The 21,164-nt window shown below is 43.1% G+C and overlaps 1 protein-coding gene across 1 annotated transcript; it reads left to right on the forward strand.

The window, feature by feature from the left end:
- Positions 1–3,449: 3,449 nt before the first annotated feature.
- HRG_09473 (major facilitator superfamily domain-containing protein) lies at positions 3,450–5,320 on the forward strand (the record flags this gene model as incomplete). The annotated part of the gene is made up of 3 exons (XM_044867944.1): positions 3,450–3,564; positions 3,638–3,741; positions 3,797–5,320. 3 exons carry the CDS (start codon positions 3,450–3,452, stop codon positions 5,318–5,320), a joined length of 1,743 nt encoding a protein of 580 aa, XP_044717204.1.
- Positions 5,321–21,164: the final 15,844 nt, after the last annotated feature.

Consider the following 21,164-nt stretch of genomic DNA (forward strand, 5'->3'; position numbering starts at 1 on the left):
CGAAGCACTTTGAGGCTTCCCGATGGACTCCGCGTTCGCTCCGGCAGAAAGGATTACGGCCAGGTCACATAGTCAGCCTCAGTTGTACCACCGCAGGCGGCAGCGGCAACATTGTTAGGAATAGACCCGGGCCTTTAGTATCACTACGTTCAACGTGATCAGGTTCCTGGCGGTCCCGTAGATCGCATGGAGTAAACGGGGAAGCGCGGCTCGATCCGCCAGCCGGGCCGCAGTCCTGGCCCCAGTCCCCGGGGACGTGGTCGTCCGGCCGCATGGAAGCAACAAGCGACATAGCCCACCACCTATATGTGGGCATCGCAGTGGGCCTCCGAGAGAATGAACCGAGCAAAGCCCACCAGATAGGTGCATTGCGTGCTCAACACGCACAGTCTGGCAGACCCTGGAGCTTGATACTTTGACGCCTTCATGTCCAGTTCACGACTATAGCGCCCTATTATCAACTTTACCCTTCTCCGAGAATTAATGAGAAGCAACGTTTCCTTAAAGAAAACGAGGGCAAAGACGGGTTGCACCGGCACACGGAGCGGGGACTTTCGGTCCCTGGAACCTCCGGAGAGAGGGTCTTGTCCCCGCTGGCCGTACTTCCATCAATTAGCGGCTTCATCACCCGCTACCGTAGCAATCTATCGACGAAAGCCGTGCTGTTGCCGCGCTCTGGTAGGCATAAAACCCGTCAATGAGTTACACGAATGTGAGTGCGTCTTTTCGATATATCGAGTATATCGCTCTCTTCTCCAGCCCAAGACAGCCAAGTAATGGCCTGTATCGTACAATCCCGCCCATCATCTTGGCAAACTCTCGCTTGCTGTCCCTGTTTGAAAGTCTACAGCCGTAGGCATAAACATGCCAGGCAATATGGATACGTAAATTTCTCCGAGGCGCCAACGGCCGCCGAGCAAGGCTAGGGCGGGCCAGAAGATAGGGCGGCAGACCTACCCTGCTTCTGGTACAAGTAACTACGCTCGTACGAGAGTTCCATGGCACGTGGAGACAGGACAGGGCACAATTACGTCTAACCTAGTCTTCTTATGCTCTCGTGTAAGTCGAAGGATCCATCATCCCGGGGCAGTCGTCGAATAGCCGCAAGATTCTCCACCGCAGTCCAGCATTGTTGGATCGATCCTCCAATCGCATTTCCGTCCTCGGCTTGCCCCCGGCCTGCGCGTTTCTAGTCTTTGCAGCGCTGACAGCCCGATAGACTCAGCTCCGCCGCACTTAGCGGCGTCAAATGCCGACTCGGACGTCCTTGGAGTCCCAATGCATGGGCAGAAGACGCGAGGGCTTCATACATACATTTGACCAAATCATATCTCAGGCGGGGCTTCTGATTTTGTCTCGGACGACTCCAGCTTCTCCTCACGAACGAGCTTAGATACGACTACCGCAGATCTTAAAGGCCTGATCAACACCATCGCTAAGTTGACGTATATGGCGAGTTTCCATCGAGCATTGCATCACTTGGACGGCGAGGCGCATAGATAAGACGAGCGGTGGATTCGTATTCATGTTGGTAAGAGCAAACACTAGGGCTCTTTTATCTATTTCCGTATCAAAGAGTGTCTAATGTAGCCAATATTGAGTCATGTTGCGATGTGCTGCGACGGGGTATCATTGACGTGGCATCTATATGGGTTGCGAAAGGGGACTTTTGCAACCCAATCATGCTACGAAAACTATGTCCAGACTGAGGCCGATGGGAAGCGCCAAAGCTGCGATTCTCTATGCTTACATGTAACAAGCTGACCGGCAGGAGCATTGCATGAGGGATATATATTGGAGAATAAGGAGCAAGCATTAATGATGAGATGAGCTCTTGTCTTTAAAAATTCGACTAGCATTGCTCCTAATTCATGGATACCTCGGCTGTTCACGTCCGACATACAGCGTATAAACCGAGCAGAGCCAAGTCCTAGCCAAGCATGTGATGATGACGGGGTATGTACAGTACTATCCAAGAGTTGGGTCTGAAAGAGAACCCATTCCCCACCCGCGATTCTCGGGCATGTCGTGGGAGTCAGACAGGGTGGGGGGGAGAACGAGAATCTTATTGTTCATGACGGGAAGAATAACCTTAACTTTCTCAAGCGCAGAGCCTCGTCTGCGCGTTTAGTCGAACTACGTGTACATCGCGCAGATTGGTCTTGATGAAGGGCTCGGTAGTTCGTATCAGAGGGGTCTGGCCTTGGTAAACTGGGCAACGTGACACAGAGTCATATGCAGTCCCGGTCAAGTAGCTCTCGCTAAGCATCCGAAACCTACTGTGGCCTATGCTAGATTTCAAACGAGCCTTGGCTGCCGCGACAATCTTGGGATCAGGAACGGGCAGTGGGTCTGGACTCACCAAGGGTCCGATGTCCTATTCGGACCGTGTCTTGATGGGTTGGCTATATGTGTCCACAGGCTATGTACGCCGGATCACTGTGCCGGCTGCAGAGGTAGGCTAGATGGGGTTTATGCAGGTATATCTAAAGACGAGCAATGGACGTGGAGGCAGCATATCTTGGTGGTTGACATCCGGGCCTGTATTGAGGACAAGATCAAACAGGGAGTCGATCATATTCTCGCCGAGAGTCATTAACGCATGTCTATTCTTAGGGCCAAACTGTTCTCTAATCTCTATACGTTTCATGCGTGTCACCCCTGCTGCTCCGTTCGCCTCTCTGGTCGTGATGGAGCGGCAGCCATTAGCATCCACCCCAACCCAGCAACTGACATATATCCAGGGTCCCTCGGCGAAGCGGCAAATTGTGCGCCTCGCCAAAGTACCTCGCATGCAATTGCGTTGCATATTTTTTCGACGGCCCGCCCCGCCGCCTTCGGCGATGCGGACCGACAAGGGGCATTGAAGGCGCGAGGCCGAGGAACCGATCCACCATGACGGTTTGGTGTCAATATTTGACTGCCAAGCGGGCGGACGGAGTGGGTGGCTTTGTGGCTTAGTCGCTGCTTGGTTGGTGGCAAGACGGGGGCGACTGGGCTTTCGACGTTGGCTGCTCTCGTCAATGCTTTCTGCCCCGAGCCCCCAACCATGGCACAGACAAAGCTTCAATGGAATAACTTAAACACTGGGCCGTGGGTGGCATTGCTTACGTTGTCTTGGCTCGCTCGAGACATCCCTGCCACGGCGAGCCAAACTCGGCCCAGTATCGGATCCGCCCGAAAATCCTCCCTCTCCCTCTCTCGCTTCCGCTCCCCGTTCGAGTCACCAAGCGAGGTCCGACTTGTAAATTCTTGGCCGACTTTTGGGACGGCTTATCCTGTCCATTCTCTCCTTTCGGCCGCCCCTGAACCCGGCCCTCCCCTGGTCCCCACCCCCTTTCCATCTCTCCCTCTCACCGAACGCAACCGTCACATCACACACAGATCTTCATCGCCATCTGGACCTGCATTCGAGAGCCTCAACGACCTCATCCTTTGCCGTCGCCGCCATGGGCGGTGTAGTTCAAATCCTCCGGCGCATGGCCGCCTACCCAGACCGCACCGAGGAGCAGCGACGTCCCTATTTGATCCTGCTCATCGTCTGCTCCGCCATGTTTCTTGATTGTGAGTACACGCAGTCACCCGTCTTTTCTCTCTAGCTAGAGGCCCAGACACATGTTTGCTTACGACCTGTTAGTGTCGAACCTGTCGGCCGTCACAATCGCGCTGCCGACAATGGGCGAGCAGCTCGGCGTCGACCAGTCGCAGCTGCAGTGGGTCATCGCCGCCTATGCCTTGACTGTAAGACGCATGCTTCTGCAGTTCCTGTCGCGTGGGCTCAACTGACGGGCCGCAGTTTGGCAGCTTCCTGCTCCTCGGCGGCCGCGGCGGCGACATCTTCGGCCACCGCCGTGTCCTGCTCTTCGGCTCCTACTTCTTCGCCCTCTTCACCCTCGTCTGCGCTCTGGCGCCCACCTTTGTTGGCCTCGTCATCGGCCGGGCCTTCCAGGGCATCGGCGCCGGCTTCACCATCCCCTCGGCCCAGGCTCACGTTGCCATCCACTTCCCCAGCCCTTCTGAGCGCGCAAAGGCCCTCGGCTTCTGGGCCGCCGCCGGCTCCGTCGGCTTCATCGCCGGCCTCATCCTCGGCGGCGTCCTGACGGCCCTGTTGTCCTGGCGCTGGATCTTCTGGATCTCTCTCATCCTGTCCGCCCTCGTCATCCCCGCCGCTCACCTGGTTCTCCCCCGACCCGACGCCAGCAAGGCCTGCTCGTCGCACCCTCCCTCGGCTTCGGACCAGGACGATGCGGCGCCCGTCGTGCTGCCGCAGCGCGAAGAGAAGAAGCTGTTTCGCTCCCTCAAGGCGCGCCTGATCCGCTTCGACGTCGTCGGCATCTGCCTCGGAGTCCCCGGCCTGCTGCTGCTCACCTACGCCCTGACGTCCGGCAACATCTCGGGCTGGGGGTCGGCGTCCATTGTTTCGACGCTCGTCCTCGCCGCCGTCCTGCTCGCCTTGTTTGCGCTGCAGGAGTCGCGCGCCAGCCAGGCCCTCGTCAACCCGCGCTTCTTTGACAATCTGTCCTTCACCATGACGCTGATGCTCGCCGTCGCCACCTATGCCGTGCGTCAGGCCTGCTCCTATTTTCTGACTCTGCAGCTGCAGTCATACGGCAACTCGCCCTTGCGCACCGCCCTCCTGTTTCTGCCCGTCGGCGTGTCCGCCCTGCTGGCAAACTCCGTCGCCGGACGCCTCGTGCCCATCCTGGGAGCCCGTGCCATGTTTGTTCTCGGCTGGGCCCTGTGCATTCCCGGCGTCGTCCTCTTCAGCCTCATCACCCCCGAGTCGAGCTACTGGCGCTTCACCTTTCCCGGCATGATTCTCTACATTTCCGGCCTCAGCGCCGTCTACATCACCGCCAACTTCGTAGTTGTCTCCTCGGCGGCAAAGAGCGATCAGGGCGCCGTAGCCGGCGTCTTCAACGTCGCCCTCCAAGTCGGGGGCAGCGTTCTCGGGCTCGCCGTCCTGACCGCCGTGGCCGAAGGCATCAACTCCCGATTCGGCACAACCGGCGCTGAGCTGTCCGAGGTCGGCTACCAAAGCGTCTACTACTCGTGCATCATACTGTGCGCAATCGCTCTCGCTCTTAGTCTGCTGGCCGTCAAGGTGCCCGACGCCATGCGCGGCACCATCTGGAAAAAGAAAGAGGAGGCGGTTGGGATGAAGGAGATGGGGGCCCCGGCACAATCCAGCCCAAGGCCCGAAGACAACCAGCCCCGGCACGAAAATCCGTTTCAATCGTCCTCGTCGTCAGCCGTCAACGGCCCCGATGAGTTGGTCAAAGAGCCTCGCCATATCGAGCAGAACGACGACAAGGCGTAGCATGGATTGCTCGATTTCAGCATCAATCATGTTAGGATAGAGAAGGCCTCGGATTTACACGGAGTTTTGAGATCTACCATGAGCCCGCAAGTGGACGTGGCCTCGAGTCTATCAAACATTCTCCAAGCCCGTGTGAACTTCAATGCGGCCAGGTACGAGACCTGACACTCAACTAAACGCAGGTCCCATTGAACCTCCATGCCGTCAAGATCTGACATGTTGGCCAATTACTGTCTAGTCGAGGGGCGATAGCGCCTTTATCCCCTTCTTAGGATTTTAAAGGAGGAAGAGATAGAGAACCACCCAGGTTCTATAAGGTAGGCGACCCCTCCGTCTGATATTCCTCTCGGGTTATTGGTCCCTACTAGCGTCTAGGTTATATCTGCCCCGCCGCCGTCTAGGTGCGTGCATAGAAACTAACCGTAACCTGCACTCTATATGACCGACGTAATCCCGCCTATCTTATTCGTCGTTATGACCACCTATAGTCCGTCCCGTCCATTTCGGTCTAATACTATACTTAAGCTGCGTATGGTGTCTAATGACTAGGCGCTAGACTATGGGCCTATATGCCCCCTATAAACCAAACTTGAGTATTCGGGGGCCCTGGGTAGAAGGGACTCCACCCCTCCTATTGTCCGCTCCCGCCTGTCACGTACCTTTGACCTCCGGTCGAACAAGTCGCTCGGCTCCTGGCCAACGGTGTATTGTTTTGGGGTGTTTCGGGTGTTGGGGTGACTTCCGTGTGTTTGTCAGTGTCAGTGTATTGTGTAGTCAAGTGAGTAGGTGACTGAGTGAGCAGTAGAGTAGATTAGAGTGTTGTGTGTGTTGTTGCACTCACTCAGTCCGTGTTTCCGTCTGTTATGCTTTCATCTCGTCCCTTTGCTCGTTGCACTCGCAGGTCCTCCGTCCCGTGACTATGTAGTTGTTCTTGTAAACGAGTTGACTTAGTCTAAGAATCGTGAGCGTGGCTCCTTATAGCCGAACCTCCGGCTTGTCTGCACACCCTGCGGGTATAAATTCTATAGTAAAAACAAATTTATATTATTACTCGCATGCAGCCTCTAGGGCCATAGCGAGGCTAATAGGGGCCTAGGCCCCTATTAGCAGTCCTAGCTAGCTATAGAGCCCGGGGGCTTATAACTAATTAGGGAAAGGGTAGCTATAAAGGTAAAGGTAAAGGAAAGGTTAATCTGGTTCCTCCTACGCGGTGCTTTCCCCCCCCTAAGGGCCCTAGGGCCCCTAGGTTACTCCTTTTTAAGCCACTTAGCTGTCCCTATCTCTATCTTAGCTAAGGTTAGTATTACGACCACGGCTACTAGGCCGCTAACGGTCGACCGCGTTAATATAAGGGTATTTACCCTTGGTATAGGTCTAGGCATTAGCCTAGACCTTAGCCGACAGCGTTGCGGGGCAGGGTAGGCCGCACGCATAAACGCGTATTTAGTAGCGGTGGGCGCGGCGCATAGTTAGATCCTATATAGCTTATTATTATAATATAACGGAAGGCACCTATAGTATAACCCTCTGCCTACCCCGTAATAGTATAAGCTATTATTATATTAGTCCCGATGTTAGAACCTTAGTAGTACTAGCTAGGGCAGCAGTAGCAGTAGCAGCTACTATAGGAAGAAGCCTAGCAATAATAGCTACGGTAATAGGCAGAAGAGCTATACTAGCAACACCTATAGGAAGAGGCCTAGTAGTAATAGGACGAATAAGCCCGGTTTATAAAGCTATTCTACTAGATATTATAAGACCTAAACTAACGAGTAACCCTACGCCGGATCCTTAATACCCTCCTAACGCTAGCTCTAATAAATACGCCCCTTACTACTAAGAGGTCGGAGCGCGAGGCGGCCCTTAGTAGACGGAAGCTACTACCTTAGCCTACCTAGGACGGTAAGCTAGAGACCTTTTACTTCTTCCTTAACCGCTTAATAGTAAAATACTATATTAACGAGAAATAAGGCCTTAATAGCTATAAGGAGACGGCTTAGTTCTCGCTCCTCTATACGCTACTAGAGCCCTAAATATAGTAAGTAGCGGGCTTTTAAGAGCGGGGCGGTCCTAGGGGGACGAAAGACCCTTAAGTATTCTTTAACTACTTAGTCTACGCCTTTAGCAACGTATAGGAATAGGAGAAGGCGTAGGATAGGCTATAGACCCTTACTTAGTAAGAGGGGCAGTCCTTTAGGGAGTTCTTACCGGAATTCGAAGAGACCCTAACCCGGGCGGCGGGTAATACCGCCTAGGATAACGGCGCTAAGCTTACCTAGCTATAGAACTCGATCTCCCTAGCGCTCTATAAGCTGCTTATCCCTATTATAATGCCCTCTGCCTACGAGGGCTACGTAGGCCGCCTTATAAAGGTGGCCTAGGGATATAAGTAGACGCCGCGCTTTTAGAAGCTATATAAGCGCCTAGCCTTAAGCGGGATTAACGGGCCGGATAGCTCCTCCCCGCTTAACCCGTCTACGCCCGGGCCCGCTCCTAAGTCGGCGGTCGATGCGGACGGCGACGTCTAGATAGCGCTTATACGCCTTAGGGGGCGCGGCAATAGTAAAACCCTAGCCGCTTTACTAGCGGCGTAGTCTAGTAAGACGGCTAAGTAGGTGCCTTACGAAGAAATTAGTAAACGACGTAAAGAGGGCCGCTATATACGTTATAGCGTAAGTATATATATAGTTAAGTCTTACTCCTACCTCTTAGTAAGGAGGCTAGTAGAGATATAAATTACCTACGCCCTATTAAAATCTACTCTTAGTAAGGAAGCTAGTAGAGATATAAATTACCTATGCCTTATTAGAATCTAACGATAAGGGAGATAGGGGAACCTCCGCTATATATAAAGCGGAGGGAAAAGCTTAGCTCCGGTATAAAGGCGGGCCTTAGAGCTTAGTAAGCTAATACTAGCTAAGGAGGACCTAGTAAGGCGTATTAAAGAAGAACCTACTTTAATACTAGTTATTATTAACTAGACTTACCTCCTCTCTACCCTTATAGACGAGGGTTACTAGTATTACGCCGTAATTAATAAAGCGAAAGCCCTTAAGCTATACTTACTAGTAGAGAAGATTCGCCCTAGGTATATAAAGGGCGCCTCGGCCGCGATAGAGGGCGCGGTTATTAAAGGCGTCGCCTAGGTAGCTATAGAGGTTAACGGCCTCCCGCGGCTTCTAGTAGTATATATAGTCCCTTAGCTTAAGTTTCCCTTAATTCTTAGGAAGCTATAGTTAACGTATACGGAGTTATATTCGGTACCGTATAAGGGGAGGCTATAGTTTAGCCCTATATAGTCCTAGGTCCGGTATAGCGGTAGGGAGGGAGCGCCGGACGCCCTACCTAACTTATAAGACGCCTAGGAAGTCTTAGCCTCGGTATTTATAGGCATTATATAGTAAATCTATAGGCGGAAGGGGCCGGCTATAACTATAGCGTCGATCTATACGGTTAGCTTAGCGGATATTAAGAAAGCGCTATAACTAAAGCGCCCTTTATTAAAAGAGGAGCTATAGTAGGCTATCCCGCCGCGGTTCTACGACCTACTACCGCTCTTTTAGAAGAGCGAGGCCGATAAGTTAAACCCCTATAAGCCGGGCGTAGACTACTCGATACCGCTCTATATAAGGGATAACGGTAAGGAGCTTCCCCCGCTATTCGGGCCGCTATATAGTATATTATAAGAGGAACTACTAGTATTAAAGAAGACCCTTATAGACCTCCTTAATAAGGGATTTATTAGGGCTAGCTCCTCTAAGGCAGCGGCTCTAGTCCTATTTATATAGAAGCTAAGGGGGGGACTTTACTTCTACGTAAACTACTAAGCGTTAAACGCGATTATACGCCTAGACCGGTACCCCCTCCCGCTTATAAGAAACACCCTCTATAACCTAGTAAAGGCAAAGTAGTTTATAAAGCTCGATATTATCTAAGCGTTTTATAAGGTATAAATAGCGTATAGGGAGGAGTAGAAGATAGCGTTTTATATAAAATATAGCTTATTTAAGTAGATAGTTACCCCCTTTAGCTTAGTAGGTGCCCTAGCTACGTTCTAATATTATATTAACCGGGTGCTTAAGGGTTTCCTTAATAAGTTTATATTTATATATATAGATAATATTCTTATCTATTTAAGCGGGAGCTACGAAGACTATATATAAAAGGTATAGAAGGTACTAAACCGCCTAGCGGAGTATAGCTTATACTTAGACCTAGATAAATATAAATTTAGCGTTAAGCGCGTTAAATACCTTAGCTTTATTATTATCGCGGGCGTTAGCGTATAAGCGGACCTAGCTAAGATTTAAGCTATCCGCGACTAAGCGACCTTAATATTATAATAAGGCGTATAGAGCTTCCTTAGCTTCGCTAACTACTACTAGGTCTTTATTAAGGAGTTCTTATAGATCGTACTACTACTTAATAAGCTAATAAAGGATAGGGCCCCCTTCTCTTAGGAACTTATATAAGTAGAGGCGTTCTAAGCCCTTAAGGACTTATTTTTATAGGCCCTAATACTACTATAATAGGACTTTAATAATCCCTTAACTATAAAAGCGGACTATAGTAGCTATATACTTAAGGGAACCCTATCCTAAGAAGTAGAAAGGTAGAGGAGGCTAGTAGCGTTCTACTTATATAAGCTTACCGCGGCGGAGAGGAACTACTTAATCTATAATAAGGAGATATTAGCGATTATTAGCTACCTCGAATAGTAGTAAGCGGAGCTCTATAGCTACGAGAGCTTCGAGATCTTTATAGACTATAGGAACCTTAAATACCTTATAACCTAATAGTATCTCTTAGAGCGGTAAGCGCGCTAGGCGGAGTATCTCTCGCGCTTTTAGTTCCGTATTAAATATAGACTAGGTAAGGAGGCTATAGTCCTAGACGCCCTTTTATAGAGAGAGTAAGACCGGCCTACCTCTATAAACCTTAACGCGCGAGATATATAGATAATCCTAGATAAGGCGCTCTAGACTTACCTCGGCGCTACTTTATTAAGGGCGGAGGGTAACCCCCTAGGAGCGGCCGGGGTCCCGGCCCCCCCTAAGGGTACGCCCGACGTCCCTTAGTATATCTTTTAAGATAAGGAGCTCTAACGCCTATAGGACTAGCTAGCGGTATAAGATAGTATATATATAAGCGTACGCCGCGCTATAGAGGCGGGGGCGCGCTTACTTAACCGTGGCCTTAGGTTAAAAGTCTAAGTAAGCGACTACTATATCGACCCCTATAGCTACCTTCGCTATAAGGGTAGGCTATAGGTCCTAGGCGCGCTAGCAATAATAGAGGCTATAGCTAGGGCGGCCCCCTTAAAAGTTAAGGAGCGGGATAAGTTAAGAAGGTAGATCGTATAGATAATCTATAACTTAAGCGTAATTAGCTATCCTAGCCGCGAGGGCACGCTAGTAGCGATTAGCCGGGACTTTTACTAGCCGCTTATAGTACCGTATATCCGCCGTTTCCTCTATAACTATAATATCTACGGCTGCTCGAAGATCCAGCGAGCGCTTAAAAGGGGGCTATTAAAGTAACTACTAGTCCCTAACTAGTTTTATATATATATATAAATAGACTTTATTATAGACCTCCCCTTTATAGCGGGCGGTAACTATAATCTCTAAGTAATTAAGGACTATTTAAGTAAGGAGGTAGTACTAAAGCTAATACTATCTATAAAAGTAGAGGCCTATACTAAGCGTTTCCTTTAGTACTATACTTACTTCTATTAATAGCTAGCCTCGATTACTACTAATAAGGGCACTAATTAAATCGGCCGCTTTTAATAGTACCTTTATAAGCTACTTTAAGTTACTTAGTTACTAAGTATAGCCTACTACCTATAGACTAATAAAGGGCCTAAACGCTTTAACTAAGAAGTCTAAGCCTACCTTTAAGGGGTAATTACTTATAACTAAGCAGACTAAGATAAGTAGCTTCCTATAGCCTAGATAGCGCTTAATAGTAAGTTAAACTTATTTATTAGTATATCCCCCTTCCTCGCGCTATATAGGTTCGAACCGCTATTAATATAGCCTATTACTATAGATATAGGTATAGAGCGCTACTTAGCTAGCTCCCTAAAAGGTAGGGCGCCCGCCTTTATATAAAAGCTATAATAAGTTTTAGAGTTCTATTAATCCTCGATAGCGTCTACTACTTAGGACTAAGAGCGGTAAGCTAATAAGTTATAAGATCCTATAGATAGATTTATAGTAAGGGATAAGGTCTAGCTAGACCTCTATAACTATAGGTCGATAAGGCTAAAGAAGAAGCTTAACTAGCTATACGCTAAGTATACGGTAAAGAAGGTACTAAGTCTATAGGCTATAGAGCTAAAAGGGCTGCCCTTTAATATCTATAATATAATTAATATCGACCTCTTTTATCGCGCCGCTATAGACCCCTTACTAGGCTAAGAGATAGCGGATCCTTAACTAGCCGCTATCCTTATTAAGGGGGAGGAGGAGTTCTCGGTAAAGGAGTTATAGGCAGCCTATTAAAAGAACGTAGGCTATAGTAAGAGGCGCGAAGTCCTCGTTAAGTAGCGCGGCTACTAAAACCTAATATAAAAGCTAGCTTTTAAGTTCTAGGGCGCGGTAGCTCTAGATAAGTTTAAGGCCGTTTATAAGCTAATAGAGGAAAATAATAGCTTAGCGAGAGAAGCTACCCCCTTAGTAGTAAAGTAGCTAGTACCTTAAGATATAAGGGAGACTATACCCCGCCCTTAAGGAAGTAGCGGGGTACCGGGCCCGCGGCGGTCGCTATACTAATATAAGCTATAAGTATATATTACGGATACCGCGACTATAGATAATAAGCGGGGCGTACTTAGGTCGGCGGTAGTATAAATAAATTATATTAGCCCCTATAAGCGCGCTTAAGGGTATATAGACTAAGCCTAGCGGGCCTTCTTCTTTAGCGGGGTCTCGACTACTAAATAGTTAGCCTTATCCTCCTCCTTATCCTCCTCCTCGTCCTCCTCCTTAGTATAAGGCGCGGCCCTAGCCTCGAGGGCGCGGATCCGGCCCTCTAGGCTATATAGCTAAGCAGCGATAGCGGCGGCGTTAAGGACGGCGGCGGCGGTAGCGGCGGTACCGGTAGTAGTAGAGGCGGCGGCGGTAGAGGTAGCGGGGGCGGCTAAGGCGGCGGCGACGGTACCCCTAAGAGAGAGAGAGTTAGCGCCGTAGTAAGTATAAGAAAGGGAGCTTATATACTTAGGTATAAGGGCGGCGCGCTTAAGGAACTATAAGTTATAGTAAGCAGCGGCGGTAGCGGTTAAGGCGCGCTTAGCCTTATTTTAGTCCTTACCTAGCTCCGCGGCGCTCTAAGCTATAGTAGTATAGGTAAGGATAGGCGGCGTAACCTTATAAGCTCGGCTAGCCTAAGCGTATAGGAAGTAGCTACCCTAAGGGCGGCCGGCCTAGTTAGCGTAAGGGAGGGACTATAAGGTATACTATATATAAGGGGAATCGCGGGTAGCGCCCTAGGCTATAGCGCGCTTATATTAGTATAAGGAGTTAGTAATACTCGCGAAAATAAGGGTAGAGGGGCTTATAGAAGAAGGTAGCGAGGACCTATACTTATTATTATCGTCGTTATCGTTAGCGTTATCGCGGCGGCTAGTAGTAAAGAGCGTAGCGGGGGCGGCGGCGGCGCGGGTAGTAAAGTTAACGGCTAAGAAGCTAGGTAGCGGGTAGTGCGGAGCGGCGGTAGGCGCGACTAGGGCGGCGGGGGCAGTAGGTAGGGTAGCGGGCGAGGCGAGGGCGCGATCGACGAAGTTATCGATCTTAGCAGAGAAGTAAAATAAAGCAAGGGAGGATATATTAAATTATTTAAATAACTAGCGGGGTATAAGAAGGTATAAGCAATAAGCGTAGAATCGGGTAATTGATAATATAAGCGGAAAGAAAGGTCGAAGGAGTATAGGGTAGGATTTTATCTAGAATTTATAACGAGTATATAAGGGGCTAAATAATATATTAAAAGAATAGCGTTATAAAGGATACTTATAAACTTACTTATTCTATCTACTACTCCTAGGGAAATCCTTTATCTTTTATAGACTATTACTTACCTACTAGTAGACTAATTAGTTAGCTTTCTAGTATATTCTATAGTGCTTAAAAAGCTCTATCTATAGTATATCTTCTTAACTTAGTAGGTGGTCTAATTATAGCGTGATAGTTAATATAAGACTATAGGTTCTAGTATAAGTAATAGATTTAACTAGAATGTTCTATGCCCTACCTATTCTCGTATCGCGGATATCTTTAGAACTACTAGGCTAAAATAGGCAATAGGGTATCCGTTCCGCTCGTAATTAACTTATGCATTTTATATATATTTTTATTTATAAGGATAGGTTTATCCTAACCCGCTTTTCCTAGAGGAAGGTATAGATGCCTAGTAGAGGTCTTTATCTTCAAGGGTTATTCCCTTAGACTATATTATAGAACCTCTTTTTACTAGCTTATTCTATAGAGCCTCCCTATACCTATTATTTCTTTATAATAGTAAAATAGGAATATTAAGGTATATTCTTATAGCCTCCCTTAAAGAGTACTAGGTAAATAGTACTCTTTACTAGTTATATCTTTTATAGTAGAATTATCCTTATTAAGAATAAGGTATATAATAGGAATATAAGGGAAAATTTTAAAACCCTTTCTAGGAAAAACCTTAGTAGGAAAAATCCTAGTTATTATTATAATTTTTTCTCCTCTTTTTAAGCAAACCTTTTTATAAGGAAAAAGCCTTATAGAGTTATTATAGGAAACCTTTAATAAGGAAAACCCCTATTTTTATAAGTTGTTTTTTATTAATAGGAAACCTTTTTAAAGGAAAAAACCTATTAGTTATATATAGAGGAAAAGCTAAGAAAGCGAAAGACAGCTAAAAAACCTCTATTAACGGGATAGAAGCTTTTCTTTTTTAAGGCTCTTTTAATTCCCTAAGGGAAAGAAGCTCTTAGAACTTAAAGAATTTTTCTCTTCTTAGTTCCTTAGTAAATATATCGGCAATATTATCTTCGGATTTAATATAGAAAATCCGAATCTTCTTTTCCCTAATATTTTCTTAGGTATAGAAGTAAGCAATGTCTATATACTTTGTCTTTTTATAAAATTCCGGATTTTTAGCTAATTTAATAGCTGCCTCGTTATCCGTTAAGATAAGAGGTATAGTATTAGGAATTCTAATAAACAAGCTATTATTTATCGTATAAAATAGCCGATTTAGATATAAAGCTTTTTTATTAGCCTTCCTAAGGGCAATAAATTTAGCTTTATAGGTTAATAGGGCTATAGATTTTTGCTTCTAGTAGGCCTAACTTATAATATTTTTATAAATATAGAAATAGTATCTAGAAACGGATTTTCTATCTATAAGGTTAGACGCTTAGCTAGCGTCGGAATAACCTTTTATAAAATTATAAGTATAAGGGATATTATAATAATAAATTATCCCTAGGTTAGGATATTTATTTAAATATTTCTAGATAGTATTTAACGCTTTAAAATATATATTATCTAGTTTAGAAGTAAATCTAGCATAGGAAATAATAGTATATAAAATGTCTAGCTTACTTATTATAGCTAGATATAATAAAGCCCTTATTTCCCTTTAGTAAATAAGGATTTCTTTTTATAAAGGCGTTATAGTAGCCTTTTTAAGCTTTACTCTTACTATAGTAGGCGTATTAAAAGTCCCTAAGTCTTCTTTATTATATTCTCGTATCTTATTATAAGTATATTTTTCCTAGGATAAAAATATCTCCTTTCTACTTTAGTTTATAATTATATATATTCCTAAGAAGTCTTTTAGTTCGCCTAAAGGCTAAACCTTTATATAATCTACTACTTTTTTAAGTAGACTATTTATTATACCTTTATTAGGCCCTATTATTAGGAGGTTATCTACGTAGATTACTATCGTAATTTTATATTACGTATTTATAAATACCCCTTTATCTATAAGGAGGGCCGAAAATCCTATCTTAGCTAATATAGAGCTAAGATAGTTATACTAGAGCTTTAGGCTTTATTTAAGGCCGTATAATACTTTCTTTAATTTTGCTACTAGCCTTTTCTTTTTATATAGCTCTAGAAACTATAAATAGCTAATATTATACTTATACTAGTTTTTATTAAACTAGTCTTTAAGTATTAGCTCTTCGTAGCCTATAGGGATTTTTATATAAATATCCGTATCTATTTCGGTATATATAAAGGCATTTTTATATCGTATTATAGTAGAGTATAATTATTAGAAATAGCTATTATAAGTAGCATTCTAATAGATTCAGGTCTTACTATCGTAGAAAAGGTTTCTAAATAATCTAGGCTATAGACCTAATTAAATCCTTATACTACGTAGCGGGCTTTATATTTAATAATATTATTACTATTATCCGCTTTATTTTATAGACCTAACGGCCGCCTAGGGCCTCCCTATCGCTAGGAAAAGGCTTTAATTCCTAGGTATTTTAGTTTAAGAGCTCTTTTATTTCTAGAAACATAGCTCTTTTTTATTCTATAGCTTCTAAGCTATTTATAGCCTATTTAAATATTTTAGGCTTTATAGGATCCTTATTTTCTAGTAAAGATAGAATAATCTCTTTACTTTTACTATTTAATATAGTGTTTATTTCGGGGTATGCGATATAGTCTTTATAAAATCCGTTTAGCTTCTTAGGTATATTAATATAGATTTTTAGATCCTTATTTAATCCCTTTTTTAAAAGAGGATTATTTCCCTTTTTTATAAAAAGGTTATCGTCCTTCTCTATAAAAGGGTTATCTTCCTTCTCTATAAGAGGGTTATCTTTCTTCTCTATAAGAGGGTTATCTTCCTTTTCTATAAGAGGGTTATTTTCCTCTTTATTTAAAGAAGAGTTATTACCTTCTTTATATATAGGTTCCCTTTATAAATAATTATCTAGGACCTTATTTATAGAAGGTAAGGTATTAAAGTTAAAGTCCTTAAGGTCTTCTTTCTTTTAATTTTCTATAAATTTATTTTCTAGGATAATAATATCTCTAGAAATTATTACCTTTCTTTTCGAAAAGTTATATATTTTATAAACATTTTTAGTATAGCCTATAATAATACCCTTATAAGCTCTTATCTCTAGCTTATCTAAGGGGTCTTTATTTTTATAATAAATAGTACTTCCGAAGGTCTTAATTTTCTCTAAGTCTTTTAAGGCTAGAGATTTATTTTCCTTCTTCTTTATAGGAGTTTAAAAGCCTATTCGTAAGTAAGGGGTCCTATTATATAAATAGGCTGCTATTAAAATAGCTTCTCCCTATAGATATTTAAGTAGGTTTACCGTAAATAAAATAGCTCGGACTTTATTTAAAATAGTCCTATTAATCCTCTCTATTACTCCGTTTAATTCGGGAGTCCTAGGAGGGCTAGTATAATATTTAATTCCCTTTCTTAAGTAGTAGGGTTTTATTTTATATAGGAATTCTTTTATATTATCCGAAAAGACTTCCTTTATAGTAATATTATCCCGGTTATTTTTAACTAAGGCTTTATATTCTAAGAATTTATCTAGGGCTTCTACCTTAGATTTTATTAAAGATATTTCTAAATATCTTATCCTTATATCTAAAAAGGATATAAAGGAGGTCTATTTATTATAAGTAGGGGTCTTTATCGGTCCCTAAATATTAATAGTAACTCTATTAAGGTAATTATATACCTTATTAAATAGGGATTTATTCTTCTTATTAGTTGCCTTTACTTTAATATAAGCCTCGTATTCTTTTATTTTTATAATATCCTTCTTAGGGATAGTTATATCTTTATTATATCTTTTAAAGGTTTCTAGTAAGGCTTTAAGACTTATATATCCTAGCCTTAAATACTATAAATAAAAGTTAAGGTCCTTTATATTATTACTTATATTATTAATATTATATAGGAATGTCTTCTTCTTTAAGAAAGGAATTTCTAAAGAGAAGATATAAAGGTTATCTTACTATTTTCCTTTAAATATAATATTAGCCTAGTTATCTAGTAGGAAAATTTCCTTGCTATTAATAAAGGCATAAGTATTTTTAAAATACAATTAGCTTATAATATTTACCCTTAATTTAGGTATAAAAAGGTAGTTTCTTAAGATAAATAGCCTTTTATTATTTAGAAATCTAAAAAGAAGATCTCCGTAGCCTTTAATAACTATATAGGATGCCTTTCCCTAATTAACCTTAGTAGAGATAGTTCGAAAATTAATAAGGAATTTCTTTTCCGATACTATATACCTAGTAGCACCGGTATCGTATATAAAATTATAGAAATTTCTATTCTCTAAGGTTTTATAAGGGATTTCCTTCTCTTTTACCTTATATATAAGGTCTTTAATTCGAGAGGAATTTAAAGGTCCTATTTACCTATTATTAAATACGGCTTTTTTAAGGATATTCGAAGAGATATATACCTTTGCTTCTTCTTCGGAGCTTTTATAACCTCTAGGGGTAGGAGGAGGAATAGAAAAATCGATTTCCGGTTCTTCGTCCGTTTAATTATCGATTTCTATTTTTTCTGCTTTAGATATATATAGAGAAGAGGGTTTTTTCGTCTTCTTATCGATATAAGAGTCTAATTCGATAGGATTTCCTTCTATAGAAGGTTTTCTAGGCCTCTTAGAAGGTATTCCTTTATTTTAATTTTTTACATTTTTAGAAAAGCCTTTAAGGGCCTTTTCCGGGTAAAGATAGTAGTAATCTTTAACTAGATGCCCTTTCTTCTTATAGTAAGTGCATTATAATGCAATTTTTATCTTTTTCTAGGGCTTCTTAGTAAAGAAAGCCTACTTAAAGGGATTTTCTAGAGACTTAGTCCTCTTAGATTCGTCTATAAGACTACTAGAGAGAGACTCTAGATTAAAAGCCTCTAAGTTATTTCGAAGAGCTTATATTATATTAGTTATATAGCTAGAAAACGAGCCCGAAAGGCTGTTTAAAATCTAAGCTATAATAACTACTTCCGGAATTATAATATTCCGTGCTTTTAGCTCCTTAAATACCTCTTTTACCTTATTTAGGTAGCCTTCTAGGGATTCGAAATCCCCTACCGAAGTATTAAAAAGCTCCTTTATAGGTAGGTAATTTAAAGTAAAGGAAATAGGGTTATATAGGTTTTTTAACCTATCCTACGCCTCTTTAGCATTTGTTATATACTTTATTTAGGTTAAAGGACTATCTTTAATGCAAAGAAAAATCAAAGTAAGTGCTTCTTCTATCTTTAAGTAATTTTCTTACTATATAGTAGTAGAAAGCTTCTCCCTAACTAAAAGAGCCTATATTCGAATAGCCTAGAAGGTATAGTTAGAACTACCCTTAAGTTTAGCAAATTCGAACTTATCCCTAGAGCCTATTTTAGATAATTCGAGGTCGTATAGTTAGTATTAGAATTTCAAAGATTTTTCGAAGTTATTACCCGACTTATAGAGAAGCCGGACTTATAACCTATAAGAAGGTATAAGCAATAAGCGTAGAATCGGGTAATCGATAACGTAAGCGGAAAGAAAGGTCGAAGGAGTATAGGGTAGGATTTCGTCCGGAATTTATAACGAGTATATAAGGGGCTGAATAATATATTAAAAGAATAGCGTTATAAAGGATGCTTGCAAACTTACTTATTCTATCTACTACTCCTAGGGAAATCCTTTGTCTTTTATAGACTATTGCTCGCCTACTAGTAGACTAATTAGTTAGCTTTCTAGCATATTCTATAGTGCTTAAAATGCTCTATCTATAGTATATCTTCCTAACTTAGTAGGTGGTCTAATTGTAGCGTAATGGTTAACGTAAGACTATAGGTTCTAGTATAAGTAGTGGATTTAACTAGAATGTTCTATGCCCTACCTATTCTCGTATCGCGGATATCTTCGGAACCACTAGGCTAAAATAGGCAATAGGGTATCCGTTCCGCTCGTAATTAACTTATGCATTTTATATATATTTTTATTTATAAGGATAGGCTTATCCTAACCCGCTTTTCCTAGAGGAAGGTATAAATGCCTAGTAAAGGTCTTTGTCTTTAAGGGTTATTCCCTTAGACTATATTATAAAACCTCTTTTTACTAGCTTATTCTATAGAGCCTCCCTATTCCTATTATTTCTTTATAATAGTAAAATAGGAATATAAGGGTATATTCTTATATAGGGGTATAGGTTAGCTCGTATATAGGCAGTAGCGTATAGCTAGGCGCTAGGAGACTTATAGTTATAGTTACGGCTACTACTAATAATAATAATAATAATAGTATAGTTAAGAGGAAAGAGCGATAGGAACGCGCTAGTAGGTTATTTACCTCCTAGCTATACGCCGAGGTATAGGATTAAAGTTATAAGGGACCGCCTATAAAGAGAGGGGTAGGGACCTTATATAAGGGTATTAATGTCGCGAAGCGTGGCCTGATTTCGCAGTTCTCGGAGATATCCCGTAGTAAGAGGGACTAAGGAAGCTAAAAAACAGGTTTTAAGGAAGGAGCTAAAAGGAGGTATAGAGAGGGGGGTAGGGGTAAGAGGGGAAGTAAAAGTAGCGATAGCTTCCTATAGAGGTAGCGAGAGATAAGACGGATATGCCGGCAACGGCTAGAAAGGAGGGGAAAAACCGGTAAAAAGCTCTGTAGTTAAAAGGATATTAGTAGCTTCTTTAAGTAGGATCTTCTTTATTAATTAAGATACTAGATAGGTATAAAGAAGGGCGTTAGATAGAGGAAAGAAGGAGAATTAAGGTAATATAATAATTACTCCCCTACCGTAATTACTGCTCCTATAAGAATTAAATCTCTCTGCCTTACCTATCCGACCCCTTACTTCTAATTTTACCTTTATATATTTTTATATACTTCTTATATCTCTCTTCGCGAGAGTTATAAGCCCGGGAGGAATAGAATTCCTATACCTTCCGGCTGCTGCAAAAGGCACCTTTCTTATATCCCTTATAGCTTCCTTTTACCCCTCTTATTAGAAAAGCCGATTTTTACCTAACTTTTCTACCCCCCCTCTTCCGCAACGATAACGAAAACCGACTCCTCTACCGTCCCTACGGTCTATAGGACGATTCTTATAGAGCCCTAAGATTAAGATAAGTAGGTAAAGGAGCTACGGGCTCGTATAGATAGAAATATCTATAATTTAGTCTTCTCTAATAAGTAGGACCCTCTCGAGCCCCCTCTTTATCCTAGAGCAACGGAATTTATAAAGGGAGCGTCCCTCTTCTCTAAGCTAACCTCTATATAATAGAGAGCTTTTTCTGCTGCCTTAGGTAACTACGAGAGTTACCGTAAGGAATACCTTTATAAGATAAAGCTGCTAACTACTATACGTATAGCGATAACGGAATCCGTTAGTGCCGTAAAGCTAATCACTCTTTAAGAAGAAGAGACTCCTAGGCAGTAGCTTTTAAAGCTCGAGACCTTAATAGCTCCCTTAAGGGGCTATATAACTAACCGTATTAGGAAGACCTATACGGTATACCTAGGAGCCTTTTTTGCTAGGAACCTACTAGCTTCTTCGTAGCTAGTTAAGTAGGAAGAAATCCTCGAGGAAGCTAACTAATACTTCCTTATAGAAGCTCTTTCCGGCTAGTAGCTACGGGATATATCTCTGCTAATAAAGCCTATTAGTAACGGCTACTCGACTATCTTCCGAGAGGCTAGCTAGGAACTAGATAAAGAGGCTGCTAGAGTATAATAGTAAGTAGTCTTATTCCTTCGTAGCTAGCACTCGACCTAGACGGCTCGACCTGCTGCCCCTATAGCTGCTGCGGCTCCCGCTACTGCTGCTGCGGCTGTTGTTCCTTCGGCTCCTCCTCCCTC

Source organism: Hirsutella rhossiliensis (genome assembly GCF_020360975.1).
Source record: "Hirsutella rhossiliensis strain HR02 chromosome Unknown scaffold00012, whole genome shotgun sequence".
In the NCBI taxonomy this organism is placed as follows: domain Eukaryota; kingdom Fungi; phylum Ascomycota; class Sordariomycetes; order Hypocreales; family Ophiocordycipitaceae; genus Hirsutella; species Hirsutella rhossiliensis.